Source organism: Sprattus sprattus (assembly GCF_963457725.1).
Source record: "Sprattus sprattus genome assembly, chromosome: 3".
NCBI classification, from domain to species: Eukaryota; Metazoa; Chordata; class Actinopteri; order Clupeiformes; family Clupeidae; genus Sprattus; species Sprattus sprattus.
The window spans coordinates 51,254,773-51,276,540 of NC_137922.1; the positions used below are offsets into that span (position 1 = coordinate 51,254,773).

Genomic DNA, 21,768 nt, shown 5'->3' on the forward strand with positions numbered 1-21,768 from the left:
CCCCATGATGAGCGGAAAGCTGTCCCAGACGGGGTTTCACCTGTGTTTTACTTTAAGGGTCTGAGAAAAGCCCTCAGAAGGCTCATGCTCTCCCACACCGTCTGCAGTGAGGTGCCTCCGCTCCGGTGAATACTAATGCAGCCTCCTGCTGCACTCACTTTGCATGCAGTGTGTGCTGACTACCCTTATTCATACAGCTCACAGACACTGCAGTACTTTATCAGTGGAATTTGAATGGAAATGCATGGGTGCACTGTCTACACACACACACACACACACTGATAGACACACACACTGAGGGGGGTAACCTTCATTTAGACTGGCCTCTGTTTCCTATTCCTAATATAGGGCTGGTTTCATAGAAGATCGAAGATGTACAGGACAGCTGTTTTCTCATCAGAATAGTAATACGCTTACGAATTGTCTAAAAGATGAACCCAGCATTACTAATGTGAAATGCTATACAACAAAATAGCTGCAAATCATTTTCACAATGTCATATTCCTGATATTTATTTCAACCTATATTTTCCGTGAAGGATGCCAAACACAGAAACCCAGTATTGGGAGGGGATGTACAGAAATATCCATGGCGTCACAGGCTATTGTGGAATTCTTTCACATCTGAAAATACTCCAATATTTTGATCGAAATGGATTGATCAGTCAGCATATGTAATCTGTTTACATAACATGCTGATATGTGCAGGAAATGAGATTCATTGATCTGTGGTTTCAGTTCCCAAAGTGACCAGCAGTATGTCAACCTCCCTCTCTCGTCCAAATTGAAAATTATGAAATGAACATATATTTTTATCAAGACCACTGTTTCTAACATGTTCTCTTGCTCCACCAAACCCACGGTATTGACTTAAATGTAGTGTTGTGTTCAGTTGGTTAAGTCATTGTGGAGAAATATTGTTTGGATTGAGCGAGGATGTTTTTAATTCTGTTACTACTGAAACTACAGTTAAATATACACACTATGGAACGTAAGACATGAAGTTCTTGAATAAAATTGGATACAGACAGGAGCACTTCACTTCGCGTCCCTTATGTGGACATGCAATACTTCTCCACCTGATGACGCTGTTTTCATGTCTAAAAAAGCACCAAAGAAATGACGCACCGGCACACTTTCTCCACAGGAGGGCACTGATGTGCGTTTAATCTCTATTGAATTACGTGGTAAAAAAAAATATTGTTTGGCTACTAAATCATTGTTTATCAAACTTATTTTGTTGTTTGGATAACCGAAAATATGAGGTTTCATTCATAAAGGTAAAGCAATGTATTGATGCTATTAAGCTCTTAAAACGATTTAGAGCTATCTGTCGATGCTTTGACAAAAAGGCTTTGACAGTAAAAGTAGCGTTATATAGTATACACAAAAGGTTAGGCCTACAGTTCAAGAGCAAGTGCATAGCCTATCAAATATATATGTTGCAGGTGTGCTTACCCCACGTCAGCCATGAATTCCTTAGTCTTGAAAAAAATCTGTAGATAGAGGGGGCAAGAACACATCCCGTGTGGAACTACTGTCCCACAGGGACCAACAAGGAAAGCTATGTAAGCAGCACTATGCAACAATTTGACACTTTTTGTGGTTTGTTTTTATAGGCAACTAGTTTGGTATCATCCTCAAAAATCATTTTGATAGCATATGGTCATGTGAAGGACAGATAAACACTTGTGTCTTTCCCACTAGCCATCCATAATATGCACTGGGTAGCCTAGTTCTGTGTTTTCTGGCTGGAACATCTTGCAAAAATGGAAGAAAAGCTTTCACAGCATGACATTGCCAGCTACTGCCAAAAGACACCAGTTATCTTCTATCAGTGTCAACTGGGCTGTTGCTGGTATTTTGCAAGGTTTTTGCATGCCTTTTAGTTATTTAGCGTGCTATTTTAAGATCAGAATTCCTTATTACTTTAAGGCTGCTACAACACTGAGCACACTACGGCATGGTGATTTCACTTGTAAGATAAGTTATAGTAATTTTCTGAGGGAGTTTGAATTAATAAAAATAAGGCTTTACAGCTTTGATTACATTTGTGTATTTTAATACAATTTGAGAAAAAAAGATGTCTTGATTGTGTTAATTGTAAGCATTATTATTTACTGTTTTATATGTGGCCAAGTTGGCAGCGGCAAGTTTTTGGAGCAAACCGAATTTGCTCACTCGTTTCTGGAATCGGCAGACTGATTGGCAGAGGGCATTGTCTGCGCCGGAAGCGGCCCAGTTCGTAAGCAAGAGGTAAGCAAAAGGTATACCGCACTCGGGCCGCGTTCAAGCCGACAGTTTGTGCTGGACCTGGAGCTAGATTTAAAGACTTCTGAGACTTTCTCAGTCGGGTGGCTGTAATCGAGCGGCATTCGGCCGCCCACGTATGTTTTGGTACTTTGTGAATCATTGCAAGGCACGTGAATCCTACGTCATCATAACATAGAACAACAAGCGAGCGACATGGCGACTCCTGTGTGTTCTAAGGTAAAGAAAGGATGCAAACCATTCCAAATACATGTGTGTTTTTTGTGGATATGCAAATTGATATGAAATACAGAAACATGCCTTACCGCTTGGAGACAAAAAAAAATATCCACTTTGTGATGAATAGGCTTGTCTGAGTTGGCTCGTTGTTTTCGTTTGCTAATAACAAGCTAGCATGCTACACTTGGCGTTTTGATGAAAGTTTGATTGTTGAATTTAAATATGCTTCTGTAAAGAAGTGATCGAACGATATAAACACGGATAAGAGGGTTAATGTTCGCGGTCGCAGCAACAAACCTAAATACAAATGTAAGCTTTTCGCCAACAACATCTCACAAACTACGTTTCAACAGTTGAACAAGTCTGAAGTTGATGCCAGTCGTAAAGTTATGTACACGTTGACACAACAAACAAGAGGAGGGAATGGCATACAGTCTGGTACAGTTTCTTAGAATTTGGGGGCAAATGTTAGTGGACTATCGTTTAGGTTCGCTAGCTGTAATTTAGAATTCTTTGGAACCCAAACAGCTAGCTTGTTCTACTCAGGTTGTTTCGTCATGTGATTCATCACGGAATTAGATTTCTTATATTATGAAGATCATCAGCTCTGCCAGACTCTGCCAGAATCTTGCGTGACTGCCAGAATCTTAGGTGGCTGTCTACTGCACCTCACGGTCGGGAAACTAATGTTAAAATTCTGTCAAAGGCAGTCAATGACATCCCTGTGACCTACTCACGAAAACACAAAGCTTTATATTACATTGTGTATTTGTTTGTAGGTTGTGTTTGAACATCACGGTGTTTTCATCCACACAAACCCGGACAGACAAGATGATCAAGATTCTCTCATTTCAGGATGTTTGCGTGTGATAGAAAAGGTGATATAGTGAATGAATTAACTTTTTATTATCAGAAAACCTATGTATCCCTTGATTTTAAATGTTCATTTTTGTTGTCAGGAGGGGGATGTTGTGGTTGAGTTTAGACAGTTTGAAGATGTTGCTGACCCATCCAACATGCTGTGTCCTAACAAGGTCAGTAGGCTATATTATTCACTTCATCAGATTCACCGAAGCGTTTTAATGTGTGTGGGTCAATACAAAGAAGCTGATACCATTTTGCAGTCTAACTGAGGGTTTGCTTGTTTCATTCCTGTAGAATAATTCACCTGGTATGTTAAGCATTGGAGGCAAAGCATTCTATATTGATATGTACAGTTCTACAGATGAATTAAATATGATCTCAAAACGCAGAATGTAACTGCTGACGAGAATCAAACTTTGATTTGCTGAATGCATTTGACTTTGACTAGTGATGCACAGCCAGGCACTGTCATTGCCTAGGAAATGTTCCCTGCTCCTTGCACCATAGTGAGAAATGCCACTAAAAGTGATGCCTTCACCCATGCTTATGTAATGTTTTCACGGGCAGGAGGAATCATTTCACAAAGCAGTGTTTCCAGAGTGTAGTTTAATTAAGATTTCTGATGGCCTTCTTTACGTATGTCATAGGATGATTGTATATTTATGTATCCACATGTACCCTGGGTTGTGTGACCGCATAGTCCGACACCTGACTCGAACCTGCTTCTTTGGAATGGGAGGCAGGCTTGCTAGCAAGGAGGCCAAAGCCAGTTGGTGCTACTGCTAATATCTGTGACTTGCCCGTCTGTCTCATAAGGTGTCAGGGAGTGAGGTTTAGTCATTACGCAGCTCTGTACATGCAGACCACCTGCTGGCCACACACACACACACACACACACACACACACAGAGACTCTGCGGTTGTTGTTTCTCCCTAGGACTCCAGCTCGGTGGTGGAGTGGAAACACCCTGTACGACCACCCAGGCCTCTTGAGCCCCAGCTCAGCAGTGAGACGGAGTGGGATATGGTCAACGCCGTCTACTTCCGCAAGAAGATCCCATCCAATGGGGAAGGTAGGCCAGCTTTCCTCATCACCATCCCTATATTAGAAGTCATGATGGATAGTTAGGAATTTAAAGGTGGTGTTTGCAATAGATCAGTAGATAGACAAAGACAATGGGCCTCATTCTAGACAGCAGTTGGTAAGACTTTAAGAAGGACTTCAGAAGGAACTCTACTTCGGTGGATTTAGGGAAACATTTGCCATTCACCATAGTTTTCTCACCTGCGATTTCTCCTGAACTTCAGAAGACTTTCAGAACGCGAAATAGTAGTCGTAACTCTTCCGGAATCTTCTGAAATGCGATTCCACGGGGCCATCTTGTGGTTATTTGAGGAATCCCGTTGAGGAATGACATTTGAAAAAACTCTGTGTTAAAAGGGTTAACGGTTATATTTGTGAGAACCCGTTGGTGATTGCGTTCACGTCAACTTTACAGACATCCTCGGATGAAAATAATTATAATAATAATAAATACGAGAATATTTGTATCATTAACAATTACGTTTCACATTTATAGTCATTATTCTACGAGGTAGTATTTATTGTTACACTAGCTTGACTGTTCTCTCCCTTGTACGTCACTGTGGACAAAGGCGTCTGCTAAATGACTGAATGTGAATGTAAATGAACACTGCAAATGTAAGTGAATAAATAAATAAACACTAAACCCAATCTCTAAAAACTAAGAGATTCACTTACTGCATATTATACTCCTACTCGTGACCAGTCTTCACACTTATGGTGGCTATTTTGACTGACAGCACTGACTGCACTTTATACTCCTACTCGTGACCTGTCTTCACACTTATGGTGGGTATTTTTCGATAAAAAAAAAAAGTGCCTTCTTAAATGTCTTTTATGGACTTCGGAAGTTCAACGTAAGAAAAGATCTCCACCTTATTAATGAACACCTGTTACGAGTTGCTTTCGTGTGGATTTAGGAGATTCCGACAGCACACTTGGCTATGGCTGCGTGCCCTAATAAGGAGCTGGCGGGGCGTGTATGTATGCAAATCCACTTTCATGAGAACGCGCATCAATTTAAGAAACTAATCCGAGGGAACACAGCTGAGAAGACTTCGGCTGCTAATGAACGCATTTTCAAGCGTGCGGGAATGCAGCGGAAGCATTTCCCTTACGTTATTCTTACAAAGTCGCGTAAGAAACATTTCTGAAGAATTACAGAAAATGATCGAGAATGAGGGCCAATGACTATACCATGGTTTCACAAAGAACTGTATCACCTTTCATTCATGTTTGCATTTTTATTTACTCATTTAGCAGATGCTTTTGTCCAAACTGCCTTTTATATTTCAACTATATTTAGAATGAAGAGGTACTGTATTTTCCCGACCATAAACCACATTGTGTATAAACCGAATTAACATTTACATCATACACACGTTTGTAAATTAAGGTTACATCATCCTGTCACATAAAACTAAATGCCATGTAGTTGTGGTGCAAGCGCCACTAGTCCTTTAAAAGTTGTATGGGATGGGCATTTCAAGCTGAAATGCTACACCCTCTCTTCTCCTCACACACACACACACACACACACACAAACACACACAGGCTACCTCATTCCTACTCACAGTGAAAACCATGCATCTATTTAGCATTTATTAAGTGGCATGGTGTCCTATGGGAATAGATGCTAAATGTGAATGTCGAATCGTTAAATCGAATAGATCCCCTAGCAACCACTGAATTAACGTGGGGGACTTCACCCCCTTCAATCACTATAGTGGTATCAGAGTAAGCCATTGCTCTATTGATGTCCCATTATTTCTCTCAGGACTGTTTAGGATGTCTTTGTGAAGTCATCTAACTTTTACTGGTGAGCTAATTTTGAGAAATTCAACTTTTTCAGTTTAAGCAGCTAATGGTGTTACTAGGTTGCTATGTTGGCCTAGTTGCTATGTTTTCTAACTAGTTAGATAGCTAATGAGACTTAACTAGCCTATTTACGGTACCTATATAACGTTTTAATTGGCAGAGTCCCATTTGCATGGCATGATAGTTACAGTCTCTTCAAAATTATAATGGGAAAAGTTAGAAACCCTCAGGGTGCCTGTGCAGCTTTTAACACAAGTTCATATTCACACACGCTAGCAGCTGCCAACTGTGAAGATGGTTCCCTAAGCTATGATAGCTAGGATAGTTAAAAAGCTTGGATGGGTAGAAACCCTCTGGGTGGCTGTACAGTTTGATGTTAACACAAGTACGTATTCACTTCATATTAATAATGACTTCATATTACACACGCTAGCAACTACCTACTGCCAACTGTTAAGATGGTTCCCTTAGCTAGAGATAGCAAGGATAGTTCATAGCTAGTGTAACTGGCAGGAGACCTAACATGTTTCAAACCTTTCCCGGAGGTTTGAGCTTCGTAGCATCCCAATCAATAGGCAGCAGTTAGGGGGGGGGGGGGGGGGGGGGGAATGAAAAGGAGTTCTATTTAGTTTTTTCCTGATACATTTATGGAATTTGTATGTTAAAGAGGGAGAGAGACCCATTCTACCTGGAAGAGTTACTGTGCGTGTTACTAACTTTCAGGTAAAGAAAAAAATGCATTCCCATGTAAAGACCCCACATGAGTATTAACCGCAGGGCTGCAGACATTTTTGACAAATCAATGTATTAACCACGGTTAATAATCAGGGAAATTACGGTACGCTGGGAATAATCATGCATTGGGTCCTATGAAGTGGTGAGTCTGCAATGTGTGGCCTCAGTATGAAATAATGTATAATGGGTCCTTAGAGAGCGGTGAGTGCACATGTGCTGTCCTGATTTGGCCCTTTATGACGCAGGTGGCTCCCGACAATGCACTGCTACTATTTTTGTCTCACATTATCTCTTAATTGCCATTCAGAGCCACGCTTTAGCCATAATTAAATCTCTCTGCCACACTTTCACAAAAGAAAAATGAAAGGGAAAAAAAAGTTGGTCTGGGTCTCTCAGGCATATATTAAGGCACCTGTGTCCTCTGCAGGAGTTATCCGAGACAGTGGAGATGGAGTAAGAGCGATGGAGAGGGGGTGGAAAAGAGTGGCATGAAATTAATTCCGGAAAGACTAATTGCTTCAATTTTCACTCCCCCCCCCCCTCCTCCCTGCCCCCCTGCCCCTTCAAACACAAATCAGCCCGCAATCAATGTCAGTGGTTCCCTCGGAGCATTAATCAGCACCACGCCATGACTTGCTCTCCAGGCATTTAAATCCCAGGCGAAGCGTGTTCAGTAGAATTACGAGGGTGACTTCAAACATGACAGGACAGCAACATTGCCGGTGGTCACAAGAGCCTGGTTGAACATTACATACCTAAACCACTGTTTTTCTGAGCACAGTCGTTTTGTGAGTCACTTGTTAAGGTAGTCAGTGTACAGGCGACGGGTTGACATCCTTCGCAGCTGAAGGGAGAACTTAGTACATGACAGGATAGGAGGTGACATGCCTCACTGCCTGGGGTCACAACAGTCTGGTTGGGCACGACCCACAACCAAACCACTGCTTACCTAAATACCACCATCAGCATGATTGCACTGCACCACTTATTTGACATCCATCCTCTACAAAAAGAAGTTAACTGCAGCCAGAATGTCTTGCTGCGCTTGATGGCTTTAGTGAGGGGCTTTATGTTCAGTGGATAGGGGTTGACATCTTCTAGAACAGGAGCGATAACTGCCTGTAAAGCATCACCGATCAGCAGTGTTAAGAGTTCTAAGAAAGAGAATGTCTTCAGTTGGGGATGCTTTTTAGCACACAATCAATAGGCTTGTCAATCCGTAGACCTGTGGATCAATAGGCTCATGAATTGTACAGTGAAAAGTCTATTGTTGAAAACGTCAGCAACCCATTCACCAGCAGTTTGAAATCTCTTTGAATCCCTCTCGGATAAAACAGCCTACTGGTGTAACACAGCATGTTATAGTTGGGCTCTAGACAGAGGTTGGTTTTAAACCCTTGACAAAACCAGACAGCACTACTCCAGTGATCTGAAGTGATACTGAAAAGAATTCCAGTCAGCTAGTAGTTATTCGTACAGGTGTGCTATTGGACATGATGGTGCCTCAGGCTCTTTGTTTGTTTTGAATCCCTGTGAAAGTGCTGGGAGGATGTTACATGGGTCTACACGCTGTCCCTAACTTCATCTTTTTCTGCGTTCTTCCTCTTTTTAAGTTCTCTCTTCTGCCAAGTTTATTCACTCTCTCACCCACAACCTCAATTCAAGTTAAGGTTGTTAAATATTGATGGTATTAATATAGTGTATTTGAAAAGGTAGGTTCTGTTATTGATGACAGTGATTCCTAAATCATGAAAAAGTATCAGGAACACTGAGCTATTTAAGTGTGTGAATGCCAGTGTGAACTGTCGTTGGGTCGTCCCCTCTGCAGCTCCTGCGGATGCTTCCCCCCCCATGGCCGAGAGAAGGAGTGGCTGCCTGAGCTTCAGCGCGGGCGACCTGATCTCCATCAAGGTGCGCCATGAGTCCTGGACCTACCTGCACTTCAACCTGAAGGAGGACATACCTGTACCGGCGCTCCACTTCCATCAGGGCGGCGCTGAAGCTCTGCTGGCCTGCCTCCGTCGCTACGTACTCCTGACTGAGTGAGTGGTAGAACCGCCACACACACACACACACACACACACACACACACACACACACACAACCACCTCCCCAGCCAGGCACACACACACCTCTCCCCAGCCAGACAAAAACAAACTCAGCTTTGTACCATAACAACTCATCTCTCCTTCAGGGGACAAGGGGTAATCGTTGGCTGCCTTGCAAATGAGCTTGGAAATCACCGGCCCCGTGTATCGGCAGCGCTGTATATCCTCTGCCCCAGAACCTTGTAGGTTGAGACAATTCATGGGCACTAAACTTTAATGGGTTCCAGTGACCGGATGACTCAATTGCTCAGCAGATAAATAAAAGGAGTGTTTTATTGAAAATCGTGATCCGTGCCTGGCTATGCAGTCAGGTTTATTACATGCAATTCGGTTTTATTATATCCTTTGTGCACAGCAAGGTTGTTCCCCTCACTTGAATTTATTTCCTGCGCCAATTCCCTGACCCTGATCTTGTTGGCTTTGTAATAGTCGGAAAATCTTGCAGGAATAGAGAAACATATCTGTAGAGGGTGAGGCTCTGAGTTTGAGTCCGCATCTGTATCCTGTTCTGGCTTGATGACGGTTCCCTTGAAACTTGGATGCAGATTTCTCAATTCAGCCGTGGCAAAAAGGCTTCCTACCCTTTCCACACAACATGCCGCCTGTAAGGCGTCGCTAATAATCTCTCCGTGAAGCCACGGACGGAAGCTTCAAAGCGGGTGACTGGTGGTTGTCTCCCTCGTGTTTGATGTGAGAGTGTGAAAGGCGTTGTGTGGTGTAGCCAATGAGGCACGAGCCGTGCTCTCTAACGGGCGCGTGTGGATGCCAGGCCCCCCCTGTGGAGAGCTTGCACCGGTTTACCGTTCTTTCAGGGTTTAGAGCTCTTACAGCCAGAGCCTGAGGGGCCACAGGAAGACTCTCTCTCTCTCTCTCTCTCTCTCTCTCTCTATCAGTGTGTGTGTGTGTGTGTGTGTCTCTTTCACTCACACTCTCTCTCTCTCTCTCTCTCTCTCTCTCTCTCTTTCTCTCTCTTTTTCTCTCTCTCTCTCTCTCAGTGTGTGTGTGTGACTCTCTCTCTATCAGTGTGTGTGTGTCTCTATCACCCTATTTCCCCCTCTCTTTCTGTCTCTAACTTGCTCTCTTTCTCTCTCTCTTCCCCTCACTCTTCTCTCTCTCTCTCTCTCCCACGCACTTGCGCTTTCTCTCTCCCCCTCTATCTCGACGTTATCGGATCAGTCAGCATCCACCACCGTTCCACCATTGTGTGACTGGCATGGGGAAAAACCACAGAGAGCAGAAGCGAGCCCAAGATTTGTGTCTCACCCCCCCTCCCCACCACTGTCACCGTCACCCTCCACAGGTTGTCCAAGTCTCACTTCCCCCACCTCTCGCCCACATGTACAAGCACAGCAGGAAGTGAGAAGAGTGGCTTGAACACCTGGAAGCTTCCTACTAATTTTGCTCATGCGGAGACAGACTAGTTAATTGGAACGAGACAAATAGCACCTGGACACCTGCTCTGCCCCCACAAATTCCATATCCAAAATAGGTTTGAAATAATTGTAATGCTTCAACAACTTAATCGGCTGTTTCTATATCAACAACTTATTTGTCACTAATTTACTATGTTGGTGTAATTAGCCTTAAACCTTCAGTTTTAGTTTAATATGAACTGAAAACTATAATAAATGCATCATTTAAAATATAATGCTTTATGATTTTATATAATGCTTTATGAAAAAATCTGTTTCATACACAAAGCATTGTTAGTGCAAAATATATAGGCTAAATTATATAGGATTTCATTTTGAAACTATTCAACTAATCGATTCATTTAAAAAATAATCGACAGTTGAATCGACAGATTCCCCCCATGCTTGTAGATTTGAGGTCAATACACCAAGTCAGTAATTCACACACAAATGAGCCTCATGCAAAATGGATGTGAGAGGGGGAAGCAGGGATTTGAGTGAAGCGGGCATAATCCCTTTACCATGCCTGTGCTGTGGTCATTGTCTCTGCTGGATTTCCTCACCGCTCAACACTGTCTCCAGAGACTGATTTGATGTGGGTTTCTCTCTATTCGTATGCTACCCACAGATTCTGACTGTGGGTGCAGTTCCTATCTGTGACCAGTAGAGGGCAGGCAGGCTCTGCACAAGAGCTGCTTTGCTGCTGGAGCCTGAAGGTATCCATTAGTTTGACAGTGACATTTTTTTTTTTGGTCACGTTCATTCTGTCTTCAATGCTTAAAAGTTGAAGATAACCACCATTTATTTTAAATGTTGTGCGTGGAGAGGACCCCAAGGGAAAAGGATCTGCTTTGCTCCTCCATGTTCTTTGCTGGTTCAAAACTCCTCACTCTCAGCAAATGGAACTGCTGTCTGTAATTCGCGTTTGCCACTCATCAAACATATCACTCTGCAGAATCTTACACACAGAAAAGGTCTTACAAAAAGCAGCGACCATCATCACTGGTCTTGACTCATCAAACTGAATTGCACCTCATGTGAATTGTACTTCAATTTTCCTTACTTGGAGAATCTTAAACTTGTATGAGCTCAATACACATTGAAACATGTTGTTCTTAAAAGCATAAAGAAAAAAATAGCTATTGTAACCAAAAGCCCCCCACCCCCATGACTCTGGTGATGCATACGGCCATTAATAGCCCTGAAAAGGGTCCTGGTGTTACTCAATATGGAGAAGGGCCTCTGTGGCAGTACTTGAGAATGTAATGCATGCTGAGGGGGGCATCGATTGGAAGACCAGATTGCAACTGAGAACCAAGTACCGAAGATTGTCACCGCCGGGACCACCAGCGGGGTTTAGTGGGATAAGGTAGTGTTTGTGTGTGTGTGTGTGTGTGTGCACGTGTGATTGACGTGTGTGTGTGTGTGTGTGTGTGTGTGTGTGTGTGTGTTTGGTTGCCTTATTGATTGCTCATTGCTAACTACACTCCATGTGAGGCGCATGGAAGGCCTCCTGGCTCAAGGGCAGGTGTTCTGTCAGTGCCTCTCAAGCTGGTCAGCCTACAGATCATGATGCCTCTGCTCTGGAGACAGGTCAAGGGATTGTGCTGATGACCTGAGCTTACCCTTACTTACGATCATCCTCTCCCCCTCATCACCACCCCAGACCGCAAATATTTAGAGGACGCTTTTATCCCAGGACACTTACAGTACCGTGCAGATCCACATTTTCATCACCGTGTTCTTCTGGGGTTTCAAACCCATGACCTTGGTGACCTTGCTCTACCAGTAGAGCTACAGGAAGACAAATCCATTTTGTCAGCTTGCACGTCAAAAATGCTTCACACTTCTCCTTCTGGCAAGTGGTACAGACCACAGAAAACTGAAGCTAGCCAGTGGCTGGAGGTTGGGTTTTAATCTCCGTGTGGTTGTTTGTTGTTTGCCGAGCCCTGCAGCCATAGTTACCAACCTGTCAGTCAGCATCCCCCAGCAAATGAATATTCATAAATATTTCACCATGCGCCAACAGCACGTTTCCGATGGCTTCCTGGGCCTCAGTGTTCAGCATTAATCTTGTTGGCGGTGGGATTGGGGCATTTGAAGCTGAAAAATAGACTATCCAAGAATGGGGTTCAGGCCAACCTTTGTCCATAAGTAGGAGAAAAGTGCGAGTGTGTGTGTGTGGGTGTGGTGTGGGTGTGTGTATGTTAGACTGTGTATGAGGGAGAGCAAGAGAGAAAAAGAATGCATCAACTTACCTTGGCATACTTCATATATTACCACTGGCAATGTATGAAGCCACTGTCACATTGTAGAGTTAGCCTGTAAGGCTAGCAGCCTCATCACACTCACATTTACCTTTTGAAATCCTTTTCCTTTTGTGTGTGTGTGTGTGTGTGAGTGAGAGTGATAGAGAGACTGTGTGTTGTGTCTAAATGTAGCATGTCAGTAATTGTTAGTCATTCTCAGTAAATGAGAGTGTTTCATATATTTGTGTGTTTGCATGCAAATTACACTCTTTCCTGATGGGAACTATATGAGCATCTGCATCTCAGAATCATGAGATTGTCTGTGTATGAGAGAGGTTCACGAAAGTGTTTGTATGAGCTTGGGTTTTTGACACTGTCTGTGTGTGTGTGTCCCTGTGTGTGAAATATGTGCCACACTTGTGTGTGTGTGCTGATCTCATGACCCTCCTCTTTGACTTACAGCAGAAAGGTGGGCCCTCTCTCTGGTAAAAGCATCAGTAGGGGGTGGCAGCAGCCAGACCGCTAGCTCCATTAGCATGCAGCAGCGGGGGGCCTTCTTCCACTGTTGTTATCGCCTCTATACATCCCACTCGCACCCCGAGCACGCTATCATACCGTCATTAATGAATTCTCCTCTGCCAAACCGCTTCCGTTTTGATTGAGCGCTATTTGTATGCTAATGCCAGGACCTCTCTGTGAGAGATGTCTCATTCAATCTCGCTTTCTCTCTCGCTTTCTCTCTCGCCTTCTCTCTCTTCTCTCTCTTCTCTCTCCTCTCCACTCCTCTCCTCTCGCTGAAGAGGACAGTGTCTGCGGTCTGCCACCATCCCACACACGGGCACACACACACACACACACACACACACACACACACACACACACACACACTACACACTCCGTCTCTCACACTCGTGCGCCTCTTGACCCAAGTGACAGCAAGCTGAAGAGTGCCGTCACCCATTTAAGCACAGAGGGCTTCAGAAGAGGACGTCCTCCTCCTCCTCCACTGGTGTAGAAACATCAGCACCCCACTCAGGTGGAAAAACCGCTAGAGCGAGAGAGAGCGAGAAAAAACAGACTGATGGCGCCCTGTGTTTGCACGCCGCCTCTCCCCGTACCACCGACTCTTCAAATGAAAGATTTTTAAATCGTGTGTGTGTGTGTGTGTGTGTGTGTGTGTGTGTGAGAGAGAGAGAGAGAGAGGGGGGAGGGGTGAGGCTCTCATTTCTCCTACCTTGCTGGCTATAATGGGCTAGCGCTAACGCTGTGGCCCCGCTTACCCACTCGTGCTCATTTACCCTCTCATCACAGACGTCTCACTCTGCCAATTAATCTTTCCTGGGCATCACTGACTGCGGCATTGGCTTTTCTCAGGAAGGCAAGCGGCCCTCATCACACAGCAGGGGTCTTTTCTTTTGGCCATAGCTGACGAGTCTGTCTTTTACAGCCTGGCAGAGAGAGGGGTTGGTGTGGTTGTGTGATGAGATTAAATGAGATGTGAATAAATCCTCCAATGTCCACATAAAGTTGGACGAACAAGAGGTATTACAATGTTATTGGATCGTCCTGTTCCAGGTTTTTGCACAGGCAGAGCCCAAAACACCTAAAACCTGATTTTTATGATCACATAAAACACACCTGATGCACCTAAACAGGTGTCTGTAATTTGGCAGTTGTGCTGTAACATTATGGAGGATTTTAGCAAGATCCCAGGACCATGATTGGGAAATGCTGACTTAATGCCATATAAAATAGAACATTTAACATTCATGTTCATGAAACGTTGAATGCTAAATTTTGAAAGTTACTTATAAATGTTTTTTCTCTGAACTGAACAGAAATACGTGTTTTAAGAGCGCACCACCAACCCAAATGGAGCTGGTGTTTGCAGTTGTGAAAATTCCAGGGTTTTAATGAAAATGAGAAACGGACCTTGATTTTTCTCGATATTTTCATAAATAAATTTCACTGAGGTCACGCCCTGGACTCCATGAAGCAGACGGCCCAAGTCATTGCCTTATTAACCACCTTAAGCACACTGCCGTCGTGTGCGTGAGTTCAAGCTGTCCTGTCCCATCCAGTCCGACGGTCTGTCACCACACAAGCCTTGCAGCTGTCACCACGCAAAAGCTGCAGGGTGTCTGCATGTTCTGCCAACAGAGAAAGAGGACATCCCGCAACCAGGCTGCAGATATCCATGAAATATAATGAAATAAATGAAGCACCGCAATGTGCAAGAACATCAAACAAAGCCTGTTTTGCCAAGGTGAAGTTTTATTTAATTTATTTATTTATTTTTCCCCCTAGGATGCAATCTGTTACATTGACATTTATCCAGTTACGCAGCGAGTCTGCTAGATCATATTTTCTTTTCCCTCGATGTTTTGTTTTTATTTATTTCATATTTCTTTTTTTTGCGATGGTCTTCTGCGGAGACACAAGTTTATTTGGCAGGCTCATCACTTACTCCTTCAGCACTGATGATATCAAGCCAAAAAAACCTCACTCAGTGCACTGCCTGTCACCCGCTCCAAACATGTGATGGATGACTAATCTGGCTTGTTCGATACCTTGAAAATACTTCTATGATGTGGTGCGATGTGGGTGAGGGTGTGGGTATGGTGTGGCGTGGTGTGTTGCTTCGCGGTGCGTTGCGTCTTGGGATGTGCCAGGTGTAATTAAACGTGTCTGCGGGTGTGAACATGTTTTAGAGTGAACATGCGGCTTACATTGGTAATGTTATTACACATAGATTGCTGTTCCGTAGAGATAATCATCAGGTACGAGGTGTTCACTTGCATCTAATGCTGATGTGGGACTGTGAAAGTATAGACATGATTGACACACAGGAGTCCGATACCAGCTGTTTTCACGGCAGAATAAAACTGAGAAAGTTGGTTTTCCCACTTAATTCACTGATGTCTGGGTATTCCTGCAAGGTGCTAAAATGCAATTGTCAGATGGCACACTTACTGATTAGTAAATATATAAAACAAATCTGTGTCCTACCTGTGCTGCAAGTCACTTCAGATAATAGCATCTGCTAAATGAATTAATGTACTTGTAGTGTTTATTCGGACCAGGTGTCTAGGCTGGGCAATATACATGTAAATATACAAACAAAACACGAAGACAACAAACAGCCAGAACTACTGATGCCCACAGTCACAGCATTGCCTTTGATGGCAGACCTCTGAAGTCTCATCCACGCTGTCTGTGTCTCTCTCCCCAGGTCACCCTTTGATTCGCTGCTGCTGACCGTGGGCCACCACAGTAGGGCACTCTCACAGTCCTTTGAGAACCTGCTGGACGACACCACCTTCGGCCTCATACAGGTGAGGGCCTTTCACTCCGAGACTGAACTTTTAACATGTACATTTATTCATTTAGTAGATGTTTTTATTCAAAGTAGAGATAAACATTTAAATAATATAATATAGTATTAGCCTATATTTTATTATGTATTGGTCTTATTGCTCCCTATGAATCAAGCCCATTATATTGGTAAGGGTTAGCATTTTGCACTAGCAGTTGCTCAACCATTCACAGGACCACTGTAGTGAGTGTGACAGCATGTGTTGCCAAGGCTCCTGTGACATGGTTGGCATGCCTAGACAGAGGGCTGTTTTTGGCTTTCAGTGAGAATAGGTTCCCAAGTTTCCTGCAAAAGCTTGTAATTTGAGGGAAAACATCCTCCAAAGCCCTTTAAATGCACTAACCTCTTAGAGACCAATCATGTTGGGAGGAAGATGCTGATGAACAGTTAAATACTCTAAGAAACTGCAGACTTGCTTTTTTTTATGACAAAACTGATTAGTGGGCCAATATGTGTAAGCCACAGAGATAGGTTCATTGAATCTTAATCTTGGGTCAGCAAGTGCCAAGTGCAACTCAAAATGGACAATGAAACGATACATTCATAGCTTTTAAAGCCATGAGCACAAACCAAAAGATAAAAGACCAACCTACTAGTGTGTCTCCTCATGCTCCTCACGCACAGCACTGAATAGAACTCCCCCTGATTGGCAGGGTGTAGTGGTTGAGATCAGAAGAATCTTACCACCCACATAATCATGCTCGAACAGTAATGCTAGTGGTTTGATATTAAGCCTAAGAGTTACCCCTTTACACATTTGAGTATGTTATTTACACGTCTATTAGACGTCTAAGTAGGTGAGATTGTCAACAAGAAATTCAAATAGTTGCACTGCCCCCTTCTATCATGGCTGAAGTTTGATCATACATACATACTAAATCAAATCAAATCAAATGTCTCAGCTCTGTCACATTAGTCATTCCAATTTCTTTTATTTAAAACCTGAAAAATTCAGGAGATTAGACGCCCAGACTGAAAAATGAAAGTCCTTTGCTAACTTCAGTCCGAAGAAGCCAGAAGAAACCAGAGGTTGTTATTAACGGGAACCAAAGAAGTACTTGTCTCTTCTCACCTCCGTCTCTAATGGCTCGTTAGACTGAATCAGCCGAGCCATCGATGTGTCCAGATGGCCGCTGTTCGTCTTCGTCAACACCTCTGAAAAGGCCACGCTTCATCAAGCCGTCTTTTCACACGCGCACACAAAAAAATCTGTCCCAGTTAAGCTTGGAGGAATGTTCTTCTTTCTCTTGTACTTTGTTACTTTTTTTTGTACTCTTCCTCTAACCTTTTTAATGTTCTTTTTTTCTTCACCACACAAAGTAAAATGACACCCTTTTAATGGCTGTGATTCCACCCTTTCAACGAGAGGGATAATGACTAAGCGCATACGAGTGCACGGAGGTGGGGTTGGGAAGTGGGGTAAGGGGGAATCGAACTGCTCCGATGGCGGTGGTATTAGCTGCTTGCGCACAACCCTAGTCCCTCATTATCGCTAAAGCGGCGGGCCTCTTGCTCGGGCCCCCTCCATATTACAGGAATCATTTAGTAACGCTAGGGAATCGAGGGATAAGGCTAATGATCCCTGACTCGCTAATAACATTGGGTGGCCTTCTTCAGGACGGGGTCAGTGGCGCAGGAATATTGTTTCCTAATGTGCCTCAGAAAAAATCCAATCGCAAAGATGAATGACCACGTCACTGGATCCTGTTAGCCCCGAAAAGAAAGAGAGGGTGGAGGAGGGGAGGAAGAGGAGGAGGGGAACAGGAAGGATTGCAGCGTGAAAGAAATCAATTCTCCTGGCTTTGCTTTTTTGATTTTGTAGGTCTTTGAAGTGTATTCAGAGTTGGGTGCTGAAGAAAAGCATTCTGGGAGAGCTTGTTTAGGGTGCGGTCATCCCTGCCTGGTTGCCACAGCTTGGCCTTGAGGCTCTGCTGTTTGTTTTTGATTACCTGATGCAAGAGCATGACTCAACAGAGATGGTTGCCATTAAAAATAGGACAACGTGAACCTTTTGCAAAATATCTTTCTTCTGATTTGTTATGCTTTCTAAAAGCTGTAACGCGATTCTGTTAGTTGTTTTCAGAAACGTCTCTGAATTTGAAACATAAAAGATCTGTAAGATTCATGATCAAGCAGCTGCTGTGACCACCAAAAGTTGGCCAGCATAATCTCCAAAATGGTAATCTTATCATGGTAACAAATGAAAGGTCCCCACACTGGATAAGCCCCAGATACCTTGGACCAAAACTAAGGTGTGAGTGACTGCAATTAATCATAGTATGGGAATGGGATAGGCCATTGAGAACCATCTCAGAGAACCAGTCAGGCAGCAGGTCAGAGAAACCTGATTATCATACAGACAAAACAACAATAAAAGGTTGCCAGATCTGTTTGCATTACAAGCCTAACTCATTTACATTCAATGCCTAGGAGGTGTCTTTAAAACAGTATAAATGGCTAGAATTGGAGATGCTTGTGGTTCAGACCTACACCACTGAATCCGGAGTATGTTCCACGTACTTCGTTACTGCACTTTACTCAAGAAATTCTGCATTTACGTCCATAAAATTCATATGGTGAGCTTCAATGCGCGCTAATTGTCAAAACTCAGTTTTATAATGACATTGACATTACCATCTTTACTGCCAAAAGACACCAGTTGGTGGCAACAAGGTTTTTGAATGCCTTCAAGGTAGTTAGCGTACTAGTTTTGGAAAATAACTCCTTATTGCTGCTTTAAGGGTCTTATGAACATGCTATAACTCTATTATGCTTGTGTTTAAGGGTCTTATGAACATGTTATAACTGTCATTATGCTTGTGTTCCCCCTGCAGAAGTTTCGGAGGGACCCATACACCACCACGCTGGGGGGCTTCTCCAAGGTCACCAACTACCTGTTTGACGCGCTCCGAGGGGGGGAGGCGGAGCAGCAGCAGCAGCAGCGGCAGCCGGAGGACATGGCCGACCTGCTGAGCGAGGCCATCCCCGGCCTGGACATCAACCCGCAGGACGAGATGGGGTTCGAAGTCATCACCAGGGTGAGACTGAGAGAGAGTAGAGACACACACACACACACAAACATTTACATGTGTGCTCCACACACTCCACAAGTGAATGTGTACCCAAATATATAAAACATACAAATATACAGTACAAACGCATTTAAAAATGCGAACACACACTTTACATTTTAAAAACGACATTTGTATAGATGATTTGACCTCAGAAGATGACTAAGGCAAGTTTGTGTGAAATCAAGTGTGACTTCAAACACTCACCTACCTCAAAGAACAGATAAAAGACTTACGGGGGCGCGTGTGTGTGTGTGGATGTTAAATCTCTCACAAAGTGAAGAACAGGAGGAATGCACATGAATGTAGAGTATCTGGTGTGCAGATCATGGTCTCTTTAAAGATCTGGTGGTGGTGATTGTGTGAGTAGCGCCTCCAATGCATAGTGGACTGTGTGATGTACAAGGCAAAAGGAATGCAAAGCCTTTGACTGCAGGTCATGGTGGGATCAAAGGAGGTGTATGCATGCGTGTGTGTGTGTGTGTGCGTGTAGGCATGTTCATGTGTGTATGTGTGGTGCAGGCATGTTCATGCGTGTATGTGTGGTGCAAACACATATGTTGGCCTCTTGAATATTAAAAATGAGATTTTTACACCTACACATTCTTGCACACACACAGACTAGCTCTGAACTGAATGCAGAAGTCGCAGATAAAGTCAGGGAAAACCCTTTGCCTAGTACTTTGTCTCCCAGTCTTCCGTAATTATTCACAAGGGTTAAATAGACCTTATCCACTCTACTGTGTGTTGCTGTGGTAACAAGTTATCCCAACGGGCATTCTCTCTATCTTTTCTTTCTTCACTCTCTCTCTCTCTCTTTATCTCTGTCCCTTTCCCTCTCTGACACAAAGGGGCTCCAATGTTGATGTGATGCATGTACATACATACGGGAGAACGATGTGTTTTTTCTACATAACTCAGAGCTCTAAACTTAGCTGGCAGTTATCGGTAGGAACCGGGAACTCGCACCAGGAGTGGGGAGAGGGTGGATATATCCGAATGCACTGCAGGACAACGCATGCACACATACACACAGACTTGCACACACACACACGCACACACACACACACACACACACACACACACACACACACACATACACACAGACTAACTCACTCTTATGGGTTTACCATTCTATCCACCAGTGTCTCTTTAGGAGTCAAATTCTTGCCCAGAGTGGGTTTTGTCTCCCTCCTTCATGATGGGGCGTAGAGGCTTTGAGATGTTAGAGATATTATATTGGTGATGAATGTCTGCGGGCTGTATGATGTGAGTCCATACTCTGAATGTGAAGGCATAGGACACACACATACACACACACACACACACACACACACTTACACTTACATACACACACCACACTTACACTTACATAAACACACACACACACACACACACACACACACACACACACACAGTAGTTGGAGCTGATCATAGCCCGACCAATGAAGTATTTTGACGTTATTTTGCTATCAATTATGATTAAATGAATGCAATTCACGTGAAAAAGATCTCCCTACCATGAAAGCACAGTCTGTTGAACTGTGCAGTAGTGAGAGATTTGTAGCCTAGGAAAGTGTGTGTGTGTGTGTGTGCGTGTGCGCGTGTGTGTATTGGCAAAGTTGCAGTGCTTCCTCTGGTAGACAAAGTGTACAATGACAACACTGGTACTTTAGTTGAAGGATCAATCTTCGGCCTGTTGACTTGATTCTTAAATCATGTATTGGCCATTATAAAAGCAGATATTGATCGACAATTAGCTTACATTGGCCGATAATTTATTGGTTGGACTCTACTGCTGAATGTCTGAAGGCTCCTCAATGATTCTAACTCTCACTTACGCATGCCTCACACACACACACACACAAACACACACGTAGAGTGTGGCAAAGCATTAATGTCCATCATTTTGACACACTTGTTATGAAATGCACTGTAACTGCACTTAATGCACTAGCCCGAAAGAGACTCAGAAAATACACAGAGACACACACGCATATTTACACACTCTTGCAGGCAGGCAGGCGGGTAGGCGGGCGAACACTCTCTTCCTCTCGCTCACAATTGTCTGGTTTACAAGAGCTGAATAGCCTAGCCTCTGCGGTGGGGTGTTTATTTTTTTCTTTTCTTTTATTTCATTTGGCTTTCATTAACCTTCAGGCCGCACATCTTGGTTGAAAGCAAGGCTGCATCAAAGAAGAAGAAGAAACTAAAGACAGATAATCAGTAGTCCACCTATGCTTCTGCCTTTGTTTAGCGTCAGCCCACCGTAATGCACAAGCTACTCAGTGAGACTATGAAGCGCCTGCCTTAGTTAATTCGAGGACTCTGCCATCAGACAGAAGTGCTTTTGAATACTGTGTTTTTGTCTGTGTCCGTGTGTGTGTGTGTGGGAATGTGTGCGTGCGTGTGTGGTGGGGGGTAGGGTGTGTGTGTTATAAGTTCTTTCTTGCACCTTAGAAAAAATAGGTTATTAAATCCCTTCAGTGTTCATATCTGTCTCAGAATGTGAATGAAAAAGAGAGGGAATAGTGCCGTCTCTCTTTAGTGTGTGTGTGTGTGT

The 21,768-nt window shown here is 43.6% G+C and overlaps 1 protein-coding gene across 1 annotated transcript in view; it reads left to right on the plus strand.

The window, feature by feature from the left end:
• The first annotated feature begins 2,366 nt into the window (after positions 1 to 2,366).
• The window catches only part of LOC308362406 (TBC1 domain family member 15-like), a 38,025-nt gene continuing 18,623 nt past the window's right edge, over positions 2,367 to 21,768 (plus strand). Inside the window, exons 1-7 of the mRNA XM_080835024.1 lie at positions 2,367 to 2,489; positions 3,269 to 3,367; positions 3,449 to 3,523; positions 4,290 to 4,425; positions 8,818 to 9,031; positions 15,991 to 16,093; positions 18,969 to 19,172. Of these exons, the coding sequence (XP_080691150.1) occupies positions 2,466 to 2,489; positions 3,269 to 3,367; positions 3,449 to 3,523; positions 4,290 to 4,425; positions 8,818 to 9,031; positions 15,991 to 16,093; positions 18,969 to 19,172 (855 nt within the window). The 5' untranslated portion in view covers positions 2,367 to 2,465. The remainder of the gene's footprint in view (positions 2,490 to 3,268; positions 3,368 to 3,448; positions 3,524 to 4,289; positions 4,426 to 8,817; positions 9,032 to 15,990; positions 16,094 to 18,968; positions 19,173 to 21,768) is intronic.